General features: G+C 54.2%; 2 protein-coding genes across 5 annotated transcripts in view; one reads left to right on the forward strand and one right to left on the reverse strand.

Moving 5' to 3' along the window:
* Nucleotides 1-2,620, forward strand: part of TANC2 (tetratricopeptide repeat, ankyrin repeat and coiled-coil containing 2) — a 297,008-nt gene extending 294,388 nt beyond the window's left edge. For both annotated transcript variants that reach the window (XM_044921763.1, XM_021678492.2), the window contains one exon: nucleotides 305-2,620. In XM_044921763.1, coding sequence (XP_044777698.1) covers nucleotides 305-2,249 — 1,945 coding nt within the window. In that variant the 3' untranslated portion in view covers nucleotides 2,250-2,620. The remainder of the gene's footprint in view (nucleotides 1-304) is intronic.
* Nucleotides 2,621-8,679: 6,059 nt separating this feature from the next.
* Nucleotides 8,680-13,426, reverse strand: part of LOC110570458 (transmembrane ascorbate-dependent reductase CYB561) — a 13,952-nt gene continuing 9,205 nt past the window's right edge. For all 3 annotated transcript variants that reach the window (XM_021678495.2, XM_021678493.2, XM_021678494.2), the window contains exons 3-6: nucleotides 13,110-13,208; nucleotides 12,715-12,818; nucleotides 12,092-12,249; nucleotides 8,680-11,845 (exon numbers count right to left, since the gene is read on the reverse strand). In XM_021678495.2, the coding sequence (XP_021534170.1) occupies nucleotides 11,653-11,845; nucleotides 12,092-12,249; nucleotides 12,715-12,818; nucleotides 13,110-13,208 (554 nt within the window). In that variant the 3' untranslated portion in view covers nucleotides 8,680-11,652. The remainder of the gene's footprint in view (nucleotides 11,846-12,091; nucleotides 12,250-12,714; nucleotides 12,819-13,109; nucleotides 13,209-13,426) is intronic.

Below are 13,426 nucleotides of genomic sequence, written 5' to 3' on the forward strand. Positions count from 1 at the left end.
TTTGGGCACTAAGAGAATCTTCCTGAAGGGCCTGGCTGGACTGACAAAGTGGGGCCACTTCTCTGCTAATCCCAGAGAGGCCAGAAGGAAGATGGAGGCTAAACAGGCTAAGGAAGCATTCTGGACTCTTCCAGAATGACAGCCTACCTGTTTTCTCCCTTACAAACCCAACGAAACCAACCCTGCCCCCCGCCCCCAGATGCTACCCCCCAGTTCTCTGCAATAGCGACCGCGTTCTCAGCTCTTGGTGATTCCTGTTGATTCAGAATCACTCCAGTTCCTGTGTTTACATTTTGTCAAGCAGACAGTTTGCAGCAGCCTTAGAGGATCTGAACGAGGCCATCAAGCTCTGCCCAAACAACCGTGAGATCCAGAGACTCCTGCTGCGAGTGGAGGAGGAGTGCCGCCAGGTGCAGCCGCCGCCTCAGCAGCCGCCTCAGCCTCCGCTCCCGGAAGAAACGGAACCCGAACCACAGCACGAAGATATATACTCTGTACAGGATATATTCGAGGAGGAGTACCTGGAACAGGATGTCGAAAACGTCTCCATCGGCCTCCAGACCGAGGCTCGGCCCAGTCAGGGGCTCCCGATAATCCAGAGCCCGCCCGCCTCTCCAGCCCATCGGGACTCCGCCTACATCTCTAGCTCACCACTTGGCTCGCATCAGGTTTTTGACTTCCGTTCCAGTAGTTCCGTAGGTTCTCCTACCAGACAGGGCTACCAGTCCACCTCACCCGCTCTTTCTCCAACTCACCAGAACTCTCATTACAGGCCTAGTCCGCCACACACTTCCCCAGCCCACCAGAGCGGGTCTTACCGCTTTAGCCCCCCGCCCGTGGGAGGACAGGGCAAGGAATACCCAAGCCCTCCCCCTTCCCCTCTCCGAAGAGGCCCTCAGTATCGGGCCAGCCCTCCCGCCGAAAGCATGAGTGTCTATAGATCCCAGTCTGGCTCACCCGTGCGCTATCAGCAAGAAACAAATGTGAGTCAGCTTCCTGGCAGGCCAAAATCTCCATTATCCAAAATGGCCCAGCGGCCCTACCAGATGCCTCAGCTTCCTGTGGCAGTTCCCCAGCAAGGGCTCAGGCTACAGCCTGCCAAGGCCCAGATTGTGAGAAGCAACCAGCCCAGCTCAGCAGTGCATTCAAGCACCGTCATCTCTACAGGGGCCTATGGCCAAGTAGCCCACTCGATGGCTAGTAAATACCAGTCTTCACAAGGAGACGTGGGAGCAAGTCAGAGCCGGTTGGTTTATCAAGGGTCAATTGGGGGGATCGTAGGGGATGGGAGACCTGTGCAGCATGTCCAGGCTAGCCTGAGTGCAGGCGCCATCTGTCAGCATGGAGGGTTGACCAAAGAAGACCTTCCACAGCGGCCTGCCTCAGCATATCGAGGTGGTATGAGGTACAGCCAGACACCACAGATCGGACGTAGCCAGTCCGCGTCCTACTACCCAGTCTGTCACTCGAAACTAGACCTGGAGCGTTCCTCCAGCCAGCTAGGTTCCCCTGATGTGTCGCACCTAATCAGAAGACCTCTTAGTGTCAACCCAAACGAAATCAAACCCCACCCACCAACCCCCAGGCCGCTGCTACACTCCCAGAGCGTAGGCCTCCGCTTCTCTCCATCCAGCAATAGTATCTCATCAGCCTCCAGCCTCACTCCTACCTTCCGGCCATCTTCCTCGATTCAACAAATGGAGATCCCACTAAAACCGGCGTATGAGAGGTCATGTGACGAGCTGTCCCCGGTGTCTCCCACTCAGGGAGGTTACCCGAGTGAGCCCACCCGATCCAGGACCACACCATTCATGGGGATCATAGATAAGACAGCCCGGACTCAACAGTACCCCCACCTTCACCAGCAGAATCGGACCTGGGCCGTGTCATCCGTGGATACCGTTCTCAGTCCCACGTCTCCAGGCAACCTGCCTCAGCCTGAGTCCTTCAGTCCGCCATCATCCATCAGCAACATTGCCTTTTATAACAAAACCAACAATGCACAGAATGGCCATTTGCTGGAGGACGATTATTACAGCCCCCATGGGATGCTGGCTAATGGGTCCCGTGGAGACCTCTTGGAGAGAGTCGGCCAGGCCTCCTCATACCCCGATGTGAAGGTGGCTCGGACCCTCCCTGTGGCTCAGGCATACCAGGACAACCTGTATAGGCAGTTGTCCCGGGACTCTCGACAAGGGCAGACATCCCCTATCAAACCAAAGAGACCATTTGTGGAGTCTAATGTTTAAAAGACATTTGTTGGAGTGAGACCCATATGTTTTCACTGCACATTTTCAGGCTTGGTTTCCATATCTGAGGTAGTTCCCTGGCTTAATTTCTCATGTAGTTTCTGTGTGGTGTTCAGAGGTGGCAGCCCACATGCTGGAGTTCTTTGCATGCAGCCGACCGGGAAGCTGGCCTCCAGCGAGCCAGGACTTCAGTTTCTCCCGTCTGTGCCCCAGCCACATGCTCTCTCCCTCTCTTCCGACGCCAACGAGGAGATTGTTGTGCCGTGTGCTTTAACCCAGGGAGATCAGACACACTGGTCAGCTTTTTCCAGGAGACAATCGCTTTCACTGATGTTCTTGTTGTGTGAATGTCTTTCCCCTTTTTTACAAAAATAAGGTGTTCTCGTTTGTTTTCTTCTAGGAACTTTAGAAAGAGTATGATGCCCCTTTGCCTTTGCATTCTTATCCAGTGTTATCCAAATAGCCAGCCTCAGTGCATTCTTGTGCCACGGTCTCCTCCCCTGGACTGCCAGCTCCCTGCAGTCATCAGGTCTAGAACGTTCGTTTAGGTTATTGCTGGTCTTCCTACGGGGGCAAAAGGATCAAGGAAAAAGAGAAGAAAGAGGTCTATTAAATTGGAAGAAAAAAAATATATATATATATATATAATTATTTGAAATGTCACTACCTTGATTTTCCAAGAAGTGTTTTATGAATATTTAGAGAACAACCAGCCCTTTAAATATTTCACTCAGCCAAGGAAATCGGATGAGAATCATGGATATTCTTAAATAATCCACTGAGAGGTATTCTTTAGGTTTTTAGCCAACAATTAACTATTAAAAATCTACTGATTTTCCATGGGTGGTGGTGGGGGGAAATACATAAATATAAAGAAAGAGAGAGAGGAAGAAAGACTGTTCTGGATCCTCAGTGAAAGGCTAGAGAACATCTTTGTCTTGGAGAAATCTGCTTTATAGGTCCTGAGATAATCACTGAGCATCATATTCCACAAAAGCAAACTCTTGCCGAGGTTTGACTGGTACACTAATCCTGTTAGTTGGGTCTTCACCCAGAGCCAGGTTTGTGTTCTACCGGCCCTCCTTTTTTCAACCCACGTGGTGTAGTGAAGAAACTGGTTCTCTGAGAAGCAAATTGAATTCTCTCGGGACCGTAAGACTTTATTCCTGAAGTTTGCACCCAGGGCCATTGTACCCTGCGCCAGACATCATCTGATTCTCTTTCGAGATCTATAGTTCCATAATCTATTACTCTAGGAATTGTTTCTTCTTTTCTTTTTTTCGAGGTAGGAGTGTTTGGGGAGCGATCTTTGAAAACCAGACACTGCAAAGTGTTTCAGGGAGAAGACAGACCCCTTTCAGCCCTGGGTGGGAGCACGTGAGACAGACAGCAGGTCTTCTGATCTGGTCAGCCTGCACCGTCCTGTGTCTTGTGGTCATTTGCTGGCCTGTCCTTTGCGTGACTGAGGCCAGCACGAGATGGACAGCAAGAACACTGAAACCAAAGCCTTAGCACAGGCCTGGTACTGACTGCACGTCAGCTCTGAAAACTTAAGAAACTGAGCAAAAGAGAATCCATTCTCTGTTATTAGGAATCATTCTGCTCTTGTTAGTAAAGGGCTATTGGAAGGGCAGTTTCATGCCCTAAAAATCCAGATGTGACCAGACCTGTTGTAATAGTAAGTGTCCTCTGAAAGTATCACGAAGACACGGGGAGCATGAAGCTGAGATCAGAAACATTTCTCTACTACTTTAGATTCTGCCAAGTAGACGGACCCCTCTGCCCCCAAGCTTGAAAGAGGCCAGGACTTGTCTCTCTGTGCTAGAAGCAGACAGCTGGGCCAGCTCAAGACCCAGACTCTTTGCACTCTCTCTGAGGCCTAGGGACTGTGTCCTACTCAGCTAGCCCAGGGTGGGCACCAGCGTCTTGTCCCTTCCCTTCTCCCTCTCTTTCTCTCCCCGAGAAGATGAAATGTCCAGCTGTAGCACCAGCCCACAGCCAGGAGCCCGGCTCCCGCTTTGTCCAGGTCTCAGCCCCACGGGGCCCTTTGCATGTCCTCCCTTCCTGAGCACCTCACTGAGGAGCTGCTGCTACATTCTTGAAGAACGTCTGCATCTGTCAGAAAAGTGCCCCTGCTTACTTGGAACGCTACACATGTGACCCGTACTCCGCTCTCGGGGAGCGAGCGGGTTCTGCATTTCACCAACTCGCCCCGGATGTCACTTGTCCCCAGGGTCTCTCACGGTTTTCCTGGACAAACCGGAGATTTAGGGTCTATGCCTTATTGGGCAAAACACTTAGAACAGTCAAAATGCAACTCTTTGTTAGCCATTGTAAGAGGGAATGAATATCACTACTGGGCGCCAGTTGAGTGTGACTAGAAAATGCCAGCTGGACCTTCCTGGGGCAGGAGACCGTTCTTCCTTGTAGGCAGCCTGCCCATGCCCTGCTGCGCTACTTCACTGCCGTGGGCTCGTCTTAGTGCCGCGTCTCCAAGATGCCCTCTCCCCCGGCAACACTTGCTGAATCGATGTCTGGCTTCTGGTGGGGGAAGTTTTTCAGATGAACCTGGTAAGTTCCACTCACCCAGTTCACATCACCCTGGAATGGAGACAGTGGTAACAAACCTCAGCCTCTTAGGTTTCTCACCAAATTGTATGTTTCGTTCACCCAGAATTCTTGCACTAATGGGTTCCCATCACATCATGTCTATAAATGGGTGCACTTTACTGTTTGAATTTGTAACTCTGATAAATACTGGATATTTAAGTGTGCGTAATGTCTTCATTAGAAAATAGCAAAACCGCTCTTGTCTTTTAGTGTATCTTTCAAGGAAAAAGAAAGAAATCAAGCAGTGGATCACAACATTTATAGCACAAGAAATAACTGTTGTATATAAGCATCAAAAAGATTAAGAATTTTTAAATACAAAAAATATTTGCAGTGATTTTAAAGTGCTTTTCCAGCAATTTTCTTAGGGACTCCTGAGACATGGTTACTTTATTTACTGGATCAGTAAGGCACACAATTAACAATTAAAAATTAATGTTTATTTACAAAGTAAAGGGAAAACCTGTGTAACATGAGAATTTGGCATGGACAAAATGGAGACCATTTTGTATCTGCTGTTGTATCTCGTCCGGGTTGCAGACGTGCACTATTAAAGCCCCAAGTTAATAGAGCACAAACCCTTCTTGTTCCTCTCCCATATGCCCCTCTTTCTAGATGTGTTTAACTTAAACTCGAAGGCTCAGGAAAATTCCAGTAATTAGAATCATGTACAGTACCCCAGGTCGTTGTCCAGAGATACAAGTTTGCTAATTTAGTTAAGCCTGGATTATTAAACACTTTTCCTAAATTATTGTAAACAGAACAGCCTAGAGAAAGGTATTCTCGGTCCTTATATTGTATAGTAGTTTATGAACCCCTCTCTAAATATTGGTATTTTTATATTCCAGAGATGTACCCAATAGAAAAATTAACCAGTATCTAATTTAATAGCCGTTAAGTATTTTCCTTAGATTTTAGTCCTATACGGTGGGTTATGTGGACGTCACCTTGCTTCAACCATACTCTACCACTAGGTGTCACTGTGGCTCTGTACCAGGCTTGTCTGGTGGCAAAGAACGGCAGCCCGGCCCCCTGGAGGAGCCGCTCCCAGGTCAGCAGGCAGGCCCAGAGGGTTCAGGAAGGAGGGGACAGAGGCCTGCAGAGGGGTCTTCACGTATCTGCGCCCGCTGTGGCACGATAAGCTCTTTGAACACTACCCGCTTTGGACCTTCAGCCAGGCAGAGGCCGGGAGAACTGAGTAGAACTCCCTTGCTCTGGTAGATGGGTGGGTATATACGAGGAAGCCTCCTTTGCTCCCCATGAGCATCCCTCTCAGTTCCTCTTGGCTTCCAACTATTATAACTCCAGAGATGGTCACCGTTGGCTGGTTTGATTCAAAAATCACTATTTTTCTACTGCAGAAATGCCTTGGACAAAACCAGTTGCTCACTGAATCTTTGCCACCAAATGCAACAGGCTCCCCGCCCCCCGGGGGGGTGGGGGGGACAGGATGTTCCGCCCTCCCTGTCCCAGCCTCTCCCACCCTTGTCTGTCTGTCCTTGGGCTGCCCACTTCTCAAGAAGCCAACCTGCAAAGGCAGCCTGCTGCTGCTTCCACACCGAGGCCCGTGCGGCCCCGTTGCGTGCACATTGGGAGGTGTGGCTTTTTCTCCTTTTCCTCTAGGAATTCCAGACTGACCATCTACCAGGACTAACAACAATGAACAAAGGGCTTAGGGGTAAGAGCTACCTACAAAGACGTGTCATGGAAATCTTCACCATGCAATGCCTTGAACTCAGCTCTGGCTGCTCCCCAGAAAAGGTGGCTGGCTGGGGGCCTGGACACAAGCACAATGGGAACGGTAGAGCCACTGTGCAGAGCTACTTGAATAATCCCTGGGTCTTCATCAACTCCATTTATAACACCGACCACTGAAGGGCTGAAGTGTTGGTAACCTGCATTTCGGTGTCCAATGCCTCACAGCTGCTGAACCGCCCTGAGATGCTTGTGGCCACGCGATGGCCACGGTCAGAGCTTTGAAAAGTCAGTACCAAATGAATGCGTAATTGGACACCAAAAATCAAGTGTTACTTTCATGTTTCCTCACCCGTATCATCATCTCACATGTTCCTGCTGACTCTGGTAATCTCCACGAAGCTGACCTGCCAGGTTTTAGCTGAACGCATGTAGACGCAGGCCAGCATCACTCGTTTTTCAGACAGACCTACTCTGTGGAAAGGAAGGAGCCTAGCTGCTTTGTTTTTGTAGCACTTACTGGCTGGATTTTTCTTTTGCCTAATCACTAACCAGAACACCTGGTTAGGGGGACTCCACTCAATCCCTCCGGTCCCTGGGACCAGACAGACCGTTAATTCTGGAAATTCAGTACTTGAATGTACCTGCCTTATTGTGTACCAGCTTACTGGGGAAAAAAAAGTTAGAAATGCCGGCTCCAGATCTCTCCTTCATTCACAGGTTATTTTGGAAATCCTGTAAGTTACACTTCCTGTTCCAGTTTGTTTTTGTCTCCTCCTTTGGCTGATTCCTGCTGAGTGGGGCCAGTTCCTCATCAGGCTCAGGGCAGGTGCCATCCTCAGGCATGGTCTCCTTTCCATTTAGCGCAGCATCTCCATCTCTGTTCTGTCTCCTCCAAATCCAAGATGATTTTAATTAGTACAGACATGTACAGTCTACAATTAAAGAGTGATTTGTACTAATATGATTTTGATTCCTCCTCTTTGCTGTCCTTTCAAGACACTTGCTGGAAAAAGCTTTAATGCACTTAGTTTTCCTTTAGGTTTTCTATGACTCAGATGTAAAGGACTTTCTCTGTACAGTATATTATCCAATGCATGTTTGTTCTCTCTCCCGATATATTGAACACCACACAGTTGTGAACTCATGCAGTGGGGATGTCCCCCACCCGACAGAGGCATCTAGTCCCCTGTGTATAAGGAAAGACATTTTCCTTCGCTGTACTTGCTTGAGCAGTTGTATTGTCTGTACATGTGAGCTGTGTGAGATAGATGTGAAAAGTTCAATGAATGCATTTTCCTGCCCATGTGTACAGATCGCCATCCGTACAATGAACTGTATGTATGAAAGCAAATGTACTTATTTATAAAGGGTAACACTTGGAAAAACGCGGTGTGGTGGTGCTTTCTCCTTCCGGTACTGCGCCCCTCCAGGGAGCGGGCTCGAGTGCGCCCTCCCCAAGGCCCCTGCCGTGCTGAGGGGGGGACCCCACTGAGGCCTCCCCCAGGAACCGCTTCAGCAGGTTAAGGTGGAGGCCAAATTCCTGGTGATTTGTCTGGTCTCTCGTGGGACATGCAAGGTCACCCCTTGGGGCTTGTGTTCATTCAGTGAGGTGACCGAGCACCCCCTCGGAGTCGGGGCAGCACGGAACTGTGGCGAAGGCTTGCAGGACCCTCTGAGGGAGGCAGGCGGTTTCCTCAGTGGGTTTCTCTCCCGCCAAACCAAGGGAGCATGAGCCCTTCTTGTTCCATTTTGGTAGCTGGGGCTGTAGGCCTGAGGGGAGGGGACAGCCCTAGCTAGCGTTCCCGAAGTGAGCTTGGTCCGAGCTGGAAGCCCACGGCTTCCAGTGGCTTCTTTTCTCTTCAGAAATCTGGCCCGAATCTCCCATGCTTGCCATCCAGAGAGCTGGGCAGCTGTGTCCTGTAAGTGGAGCAGCTGCAGGTTTCCTGGAACCAGCTAGACACTCAATACCTTGTTTTTATTTTTTATTTTAAGATTTTTTTTTTATTTATTCATTTGAGACACAGCGATAGAGAACATGAGCAGGGGGAGAAGCAGAGGGAGGGGGAGCAGGCCCCCCGCTGAGCAGGGAACCCGATGCGGGGCTCAATCCCAGGACCCTGGGATCATGACCTGAGCCGAAGGCAGACGCTTAACCATCTGAGCCACCCAGGCACCCCTCGATACCTTGTTTTTAAAAAGCGGCCGGCACAGAGTCCTGCAGCCTTTCCTGCCTCGCTGGTCCCTGTCTGTCCACGGCAGGGACAAGCAAGGAAGGAGACTGCTTCCTCTGGACGCCACGCTGTGAACAAACATCCCTGTTCTGTGACTACATCCATTTCCCCCGAACAGCCAAGGCCGGGGACGCAGGAAAACTGCAGGCACGCAGTCATCCCGGCCTGGATGCCAGAGTTCCCTTCAAAGAGGAGAGAAGAGGACTCTGGAAGGAACCACCTGCTTGGTCTGAAAACTCTGAGACCCCAAGGGGTCCCAAACCCAGTCAGGTGAGGGACATCCTGAGCAGGTGAAGGAGAGAGGCATCCCCTTCGTGTCTGGGATCATTTCACTATTTACAAACACAGAGACCCTTGATGCAGAGGCGAGCACAGAAGTCGGGGTCCAGGGCCTTCTGCCCTCACACTGAGAGCCAGCCGCGATCTTGACGGAGCCATCAGCTCGTGACCTGTTACCAAGCCACGTGCTTTGCATGCTTTTAAGCAAATGGAGGTTCACACAGAAGCCTCGATTCAGGAGAAAGACTGTACAGATGCAGAAAACAAAGACCTCTCAAGAATATGGAGAAAAAATTAAATGTCAGGGAGGATTCGTGTTACCAAGGATTAGGTATCAGAGGATTTGCTGTGGGGTCCCTTTAAATAGTGTTTTCAGGGAAGGTGCTTTTCTGGAGCATAGAGAGCGTCCCTGGTCCCTGTCCCTGGACCCTGTCCCCGTGTGAAAGCCCGCCTGACTTCATCATAAACACACCTCCTGCCTGAGCCTCGGGAATGGCTCTCAAGTGGAATCTCCGCTTGTTCTCAAAAGTTTTGCTCCTCCTCTTAAGGACTAAAGAGACCTATTTTTAAAAGGTAAAAAGTTAAGTGACTACTGGGGAGAACTTCTGGCCAAGGCCCTTATTGGCCTCCACCCTCCAGGCCACTCTCTGGGCTGAGAGAAGGCGGTCTCCCCCGCTGGGTGCAAAGCCTGAATGGCCCGCGGGCCCTCGCCCAGCCTGTGGCGCGACAACACCCCTCACTTCGCCCCCTGCGCCCCACCAGGGGTGTGAGCCCAGAACTGACCTGAGTGTCTGGCTGCTGGGAGCAGCGGCCCCTTTTGTCGCCACAGCAAGTGAGGCTAACAGGCCCGAGGTCTGCGGTAGACGTTTACTGAACCATCTACTGCACCCACACTACACTGTACTTCACAGAGGACTGGCCACAGGCAAAGTAAAATAAACCACCGCGGGCAGCTCTCAGGGGCCTCCAGCATCATCCGACAGCCACTTGGGCAGACAGACGGGTTTACAGATTTGTACCGCAAATCCAAGATTCCGTCCCTCTCTGTGGCGTTCCGTCCAGGGAGATGCCCAACTGTACCTCGGGAGTCTGTCCGAGGGGGCGTCTGGCCACACAGCGTGTGCCAGGTGGTGGAAGAGCGGCCGGGGCGCTGGGCCCGGCACACAGCACCCCGGGCAAGCTGCAGCAGGACGGGGGCGCTGGGGCGGGGGGGGGGGGGGGGGGACTGGGCCGCCACCATGCCAGGGGCCAGGGCCCAAGGCTGTGTTAGAAACCCGAGCAGGAGCAGAGCACGAGAGGGGGCCGGCCCCTTTCTCTAAGGCAGCACTGAGGTGAGGCAAAGGCGACCGTCAAAAGAACAGTGGTCAGGCCAGGAAATCTCCTGCATTTCTTCATTTAAGGAAACGGTGTCTGTCTCAAACTGTGTCATGTTCCTCAAAGCCCAGAACACAAGGAAAACAAGGAGAGAGCATTCACCAAGTCCAAGGAGCACAAGGTCAATGCTCTGATCACATCGCTTCCAGGCCAAAGCCCAAGAGCGAGTCGGGCACACGGAGCACAAGGCCCCAGCTGCCCGCACGGCCGGGCCGGGGAGGAGGCTGAGGCCTTCCTCCTGCACAGAAGCCAGCGGCCCTGCCTTCGGCGCTGGAAGGGACCGGGGCAGCGGCAGCGGCAGCAGCAGCAGCAGCAGCAGCTTTCCGCTTCAAAACAAAACAAAGCAGAGCAAGGCTGCGGCCCCCCGGGCCTCAGGTCACAGCCAGCGCGGCTGGTGAGGGCGGGGACCCCGGAGGCGACTGGTGGGAGGGCCCCAGCAAGAGTAGACCCGCCCGGCCCATCTCCTGCTCTCTGTGGCCCTCAGCCGCCAAGTACCGGTAGTCTGGGGCCCGCGGCCCGTCCCTCTCCCGGCAGGGCCGCCCTGGGGCTGGCCCAAAGCCCCATCTCCGCAGCTTCCCCGGGGCCAGTCCCTCCCCGCTCCTGGGGAACCCTGCTCTGAACACCGACATAGTTTATACATAATATCACTTGCTCCCTGCCAAGGCCGGGCCCTATTCTCACCGCGTGTTGTTCAGACTAGCGAGACTCCTGGTTTGAATTCAGTGTTACACAAAGCAAGTCTCGGCCTTGCCAGGCCTGTCACTAAGCCCCAGTTTCTCTCCCACAGCTTTGTGCTCTTTGCAGCCCCTGGCCTCGGCCCAGCATCCGCTGCCTCAAGAGGAGAGAGCCACTCTACGTCTTCTTGAAGGATCTGTGCTTTTGTAACCAGGACTGACCACCCAAAACCCGACCCAAAGCTGCTTGATTTGAGGGGGTGACGATGACAACAGGGGCAGGGGTCTGGGCATGACTAACAGGACTCTAAAGCAGCAACAAGGAGGGAAAGCAGAGGAAGCCAAGCCCTACACCCCAGAAATGAGCGCTCCAAGGGGAACGCTGCCCCCACGCTCCCTATCCACACTGCCCAGCCCTCCCAGGAGCCACTGAGCCTAAAGACAGCCTCGACGGAGCGTGGGAAAGACGCCTATCCAAACCCCCCAGAACTGACGCCAGCCACAGCCAGGCCCTCCCCGCGGGACAAGGGCAGGCCGTCACTGGGAGCTGGGGCTGTCGCCTTCTGTCAGCGTCTTGAAGTCCATGGAGAGAGCTTGTTCTTCCGCCTGGGGTGGCCGCTTCCAGTCAGAGCGAGTCAAGATGTAGAGCACAGTCCCCCCGAAGCCGACCAGCAGCAAGCCCAGCACGTTGGCCAGGACACCCTCAGCCTCAAACGTGCTGTACTTGGCCCTGCAGGGTTGGGGCGGGGCGGGGGGGGGGGGGCGTAGGGAGAAGCCACCCACGGGGTCACCGTCAAATGCCATTCGTACCCAGGCCAGAGAGATGGCCAGGTGTTCCAACCCCAGCCCCATCCGTCCCCCTCCCAGAGAGGAAAACCACTGCTTCGCTAACCACCAAAAGCGGGAAGGCAGAGGTCCCTGAGGAGCCGAGGGCGGGGCTCGCTCTCTGCCGCCCATGGTGGCCTAGGACACTCACCCGAGCTTAAACAGCAGCGCCTCCTTCAGGCCCAGCAGGGCTGTGACCACAGACAGGAGGAAGATGGCGGCGCCGAAGAAGATGTGCTGTGGGCGGTATCGGCTCCGCAGCGAAAACGCAGCTCCGGGGAACAGGAAGACGCTAAAGCCCACGAGCCACTGCGAGGAAAGGCGGGGTGCGGCCGGAGACTGAGCTGGCCCTCCGTCCGACCGGCCCGAGGACGCCCCAAGCGGGCCGCGTCCACACGCACTCTGGGACCCCCCCATCCACCCGTCTGGCCTTCTCCACCCTAAGAGCTGGGGGGGGGGGCAGTAAGCACTCAGGGGAAAGGTCCTGCCCCCCGCGCCCCCCACCCCCACCCCACGCTCCGGGCCCAGGCTCAGTTCAGCGGGCTCGTGCGCTTGGAGACCCGGGCCTGTGGCCAAACAGATGTGCCGCGTCAGCTGGCCGGGAGCCTGGCTCCGAGGCACCCTCGCCTGGGAAGTCCTGGCTTTTGCACCCATTTCAGAGTCTGAAAGCAGCCTCCAGCCTCCTCCACTTTCAGGCATGTGCCCCGGAAAACGGGCCCTCGTGAGGCACCCGTGTCCCCCGCCTCCCCCCGCGCCGTGGGGCCGAAGCGTCACCTGCACGAAGTAGAGAACGAACACGAGGATGCCGCACCAGCTGTGCAGGCTGTACAGGTCCGCGTAGCCCTTTTTCCTGTGGTAGTCGAACACCGCCACCACGCCTGCGCCACAGAGGGGCCGCGTGAGGACATGGCTGCCGGGGAGGGAGCCGGGGAGGGAGCCGGGGAGGTGACCCAAGGGAAACCAGACTCGCTGCGACTTGTGGGATCCGGTCCCGGCTCGATGGCTGCCAGCACCCAGTGTCCCAGCCCGTCTCATTCCCGAGGTCTCGGGGGAGGAGGGGCGGGGAGGGGCCCGGAGCAGAACCGGAGTGGAGACCACACGTATCCTGCAGCTACTTCCCCAAGGCCCAAGCAGAGGCGGGAAAGGGGGAGCCGTGCCCAGGAACTCACCCACCAGGGCGATGACGAACGCAAAGACGTGTAGCAGCCCGTGCAGGACTTTGGTGGTGCGTCTGGCCTCATTCCTGAAGACCCGGTAAACCAGCAGGGCTTATGGGGAGCGAGAAAGGGAACGTGAGGCCGGCCTGCCCCCGGCACCAAGGTGACACCCCGTGGCTGGGGCAGGTGATCTGAATGAAGGGCTTGTCAAGGTCCCCCAGCCACAGCCAGCAGGAGAGGAAACAAGGCTCTGTGGGGCCCGGCAGGGGCCCTCGGGTATGTGTGCCCTAGCAACCCCCCCCCCCCCCCCCCCCCCCCCCCCCCCCCCC

The sequence above is a fragment of the Neomonachus schauinslandi genome, chromosome 15 (genome assembly GCF_002201575.2).
Source record: "Neomonachus schauinslandi chromosome 15, ASM220157v2, whole genome shotgun sequence".
NCBI classification, from domain to species: domain Eukaryota; kingdom Metazoa; phylum Chordata; class Mammalia; order Carnivora; family Phocidae; genus Neomonachus; species Neomonachus schauinslandi.